Source organism: Olea europaea, chromosome 12 (assembly GCF_002742605.1).
Source record: "Olea europaea var. sylvestris chromosome 12, O_europaea_v1, whole genome shotgun sequence".
In the NCBI taxonomy this organism is placed as follows: Eukaryota; Viridiplantae; Streptophyta; class Magnoliopsida; order Lamiales; family Oleaceae; genus Olea; species Olea europaea.
The window spans coordinates 5,512,205-5,516,146 of record NC_036248.1 but is presented as its reverse complement, the minus strand read 5'-3'; the positions used below and the strand labels follow the sequence as shown (position 1 = coordinate 5,516,146).

General features: G+C 35.3%; 1 protein-coding gene across 1 annotated transcript; it reads right to left on the bottom strand.

The window, feature by feature from the left end:
- Nucleotides 1-44: 44 nt before the first annotated feature.
- On the bottom strand, nucleotides 45-3,942 carry LOC111405329 (protein transport protein Sec24-like At4g32640). Its single transcript, XM_023034157.1, has 4 exons — nucleotides 3,695-3,942; nucleotides 3,380-3,454; nucleotides 2,381-2,467; nucleotides 45-2,041 (listed from the first exon to the last, which is right to left on the bottom strand). The coding sequence occupies exons 1-4, from the start codon at nucleotides 3,842-3,844 to the stop codon at nucleotides 1,985-1,987; spliced, it is 369 nt and encodes a 122-aa protein (XP_022889925.1). The 5' UTR covers nucleotides 3,845-3,942; the 3' UTR covers nucleotides 45-1,984.

Sequence of the window (3,942 nt, the reverse complement as noted above, 5' to 3'; positions counted from 1 at the left end):
GCCATGCTATTATTACTTAATATTCATATGGCGAAGGCATAGTCTTCTTTTTTCTCTCAAATAAAAAAAACCTCATTGGCGCCAAGCGTGAGGGAATGCTAGACGTTTGGTAATTTCTCCTCCAACCAAGATAAAAGATCCCATTGATGTGGCTAATCCCATGCATATTGTATGAACATCTGGTCGCACAAATTGCATAGTATCGTAAATAGCTACTCCAGGTATTACCCATCCGCCAGGAGAGTTTATAAACAAATATAGATCTTTGGTATCATCCTCGATACTGAGATATACCATAAGACCAATAAGTTAATTCGAGATCTCGTTATCAGCTTCTTGGCCTAAAAAAAGTAATCTTTCTCGATAAAGTCGGTTAATTAGGGTAAAATTGTATCCCTTGGGAACCGTACATGCACCTTTTGAAGCATATCAACACACGATTCCTTTATCCCCTCTTACCCTTCACAATAAATTGGATAAACTCAGGAAAAAAAATAGCATTGAAATCGATTTTTATTGACCAATCAGAATTCTCTCCCAGGGTTTATAATTGCCTCAAAAAGTCTGATATATATACATTATTGGACCTTTTGAATAACAGTCTGGAAGATCTCATGAAAATTGAACATTTGCGCCTAGAAGATATGAAACAGATATTGGTCATTCTAGAAAAATATTTTGCAATTGATTTACCAAAAAAGAAGTTTTAAATCTATTGGATTTTTTTTTCGTCTTTTTTTTTTTTTCATTAAGATGAAAATAGGTTTTGAATCTTTAGCACAATTCATATATTCGAAAGAAATTGAGAATTGAATAGATGTATCTAGGGAGAATTCTCTTTCAAGCGACTATTCCCTAGATACACACGTCGTGTTATATCACAATTGAATCAAATTAAAAAAGACCTAAAGTTAGGGATTTATCAATAGGTAATGCTGCACCAATACCCAACCAAAGAGCGACTGCAGTACCAATCAAAAAGACGGTTGTTGCTACTGGACGGTGAAATGGATTTTGGAATTTATTAACATTCTCTAAAAAGGGTACTGTTAATAATCCCAATAAAACTTACCTTTAGAGGACAATCAACACACGGTTCCTTTATCCCCTCTTACCTTTCACGATAAATTGGATAAACTCAGGAAAAAAAAAAAAAAAAGCATTGAAATCGATTTTTATTGACCAATCAGAATTCTCTCCCAGGGTCTATCCAGGCGATCGAAAAATAAAGAAATGGTTAATATATTCAAGATAATTACGTATTTACAAAATACTAGTCTCAATTCATCCTATTTCATCAGATCCGGGGTGTGATAGGGTTTCGAAGGATGAACCGGATATGGACAGTTCCAATAAGATTTCATTCTTGAACAAAAATCCATTTTTTGACTCGTAGACCTTACATATTGGAATTCTATATCATTGATATACTTTTTTTCTCTCTCTCTCTCTCATCCTTCCATTTATCCACACCTTTACTTCTTTCATTTTGTTTTACAACTTCTAATTAAAGTTTAAGCAAAAAAAAAAAATTTCAGTTGCTACAAAGATATGACTGATTTATCATATCTTTACTGATTCTTTATATCCAGATAATACGAAGTGATGAGCTGGTTATTAGTTCATACTATGGGGCTGGTCCTTTTTTAATCCTAACCCTAAAAAACCAATGAGTCACACAACTCAGAACATAGCATTAGGGGGCTTTAGGATTCAGAAATCCAATGCCCTTTTCTTGTAAAAGACTCTCCAATGTGCATATTAACTTCCATATTCCCTGTGCTTCAACCATTCAAGAATAAACATGGCAACCTCACAGTCAAACCCCAATAAATTACCAGGACTAAAAAATCTTGAAAACATGCCTTAACAGCCTAAATGATAATCCGTCTTTGAGTATAACATTGGTGTTGAACAAAAAGGTACTCACAACACAAATTACAAATGACATGCCTGCATTGATCAAAAAACTTGATGAATGGATTCATGAGCCTTTACAGCGAGAACAACGAACAGGGCCACTTTCCCAAAAATCCACAACCTACAAAGCATAGGGCATAGGTATATCGATATTTTATTATTCCTACACAGAGGTCAAAGTGCCCAACCCAACCAACCAATAATCAACACTAGACAGGATAGGAAATTCAGAAACGTATCACAACAGCCACATTTTTTTTGTTAAACCATGAGTCATGTAAACATGCCAAACATTGAAATCTTTAGAAGGGAGAGACAAAATAAGTGCACAGGAGAAGGATAAGAAGTCATCAATAACTAGCTGCCAGAAACCACCATATCAGATCAAGTTAAATCCAACAATTATGACTATTGAATGAGCAAGAATTTTTTTATTTTTTTATTTTTAAATATATTTTACCGTAGTTAGAATACGACATTCTTCTAGTAAAACTTCAAGCTGATTTGGAAAAAGAATGGAGGCAGGGCTCAGCAGTGTGGCACATCCCTGTATAATAACAACATCCATTCATCCAGTTTCTATTCAAATAGAGGAGTATCGAAAAGATTCTAACAAAGGAAATGCATCATATGAAACTATATCCGAATATGATTATAGTGCTTCCCATGCTTTGAGCCAATTAGAACAAAGTATAGCAGTGATGAGTAGTAAATAAAAAAAATATGAGCATCAGGATCTGCCAACCCATCCAATCGGCAAGAACTGAAAGAAAAATTTCTATCAGGAGCTGCCTCCTTTCCAGTCTAGAAATTTACTTTATCTACTTGTATAACTTACATATCTTAGATATTATCTACAAACTGCCAAGTTTTCAATCTCGATAATGCCCCACTTTTCTCATCGTAAAACAATATTCATTTAGCAGGTAATATTTAAATGTTAAAACTCGAAAAGATTGGTGAGAGGTGTTTCACATTTACACTCTATCTCATTATAGTACAAGTGAATGCTCTTCAGGCCAGAAAAATACAGACATAAGATGACAAGAGAGCAAACATGCAAGATCACAACCATATTTACAAGCCTTCTGGAAAATTTGCGAGTATCCACATCTTGTTTAGCAATAAGACATTATTGAAGTGAGAGCAAATTTATATTGTAAAATTTAACAAAGAAATATTTTCATCACTGCCACCAAACAGAATAAGAAATATGAAATATTACTTGGCTTGGTTCCTCAGAAGGATGAGGAAGAGCCAAAGGCTGGACCAGTAAAGCCAACTGCATGGCAGATGTTGACAAAAGGTCTACAGTGCGTGGAATCAATAACATAAACAGAATCCTCAATTAAGGTAAACTCATTAGAAATTTAATTGCTCACGAAAGATGCCAGTCCTTCTCCACCACCCAAAAATGATGGATTAACAAAAATTTAAACACAAAATGCGGAAACTTTACCTGATTAATAGTGCACCTCATTAATCGTGGACTGCAATTCCCAGTGTCTTTGATGATATAATCACTTGTTGCAGGCTTCACATGGGAGAAAACCAGAAACTAATATAAAGAACAAGAAAATGAACAACTATTTGAGACTATCTTAAGCCCTTGACATGATTATCGACGCGTTTTGTGGAATTCAATAATGTGTGCTAGTTATTTTGTTTATCACAATGAAAGTATAAAAATGTTTCCAAACAGGTCATTTTAATTCAACATCAAGGAACATTACAAGTGAAGTTATATTATTCAGGAAATGAGGAGACAAATTACTGGAGGAGGGTTTGCCTGATTGCCCTGACGGATCTCAAGTAGAATCACTATGGAACTTGGGATAGGGCGAGGAATGTGATTGAGATCAACCTTTGATCGTGCTGGTTCTGCAGCCCCTGTATGAACCAATGCAGGAGATGTAGGAGCCATAGCTTAATTAGGAAATCGTGGTGGCAATCGAAACTTCTTGGAGGTTGCAGACGAGGAAATGGGGGTAGTGGAGCAGCCTGGGGAACACTCCGGGTGTA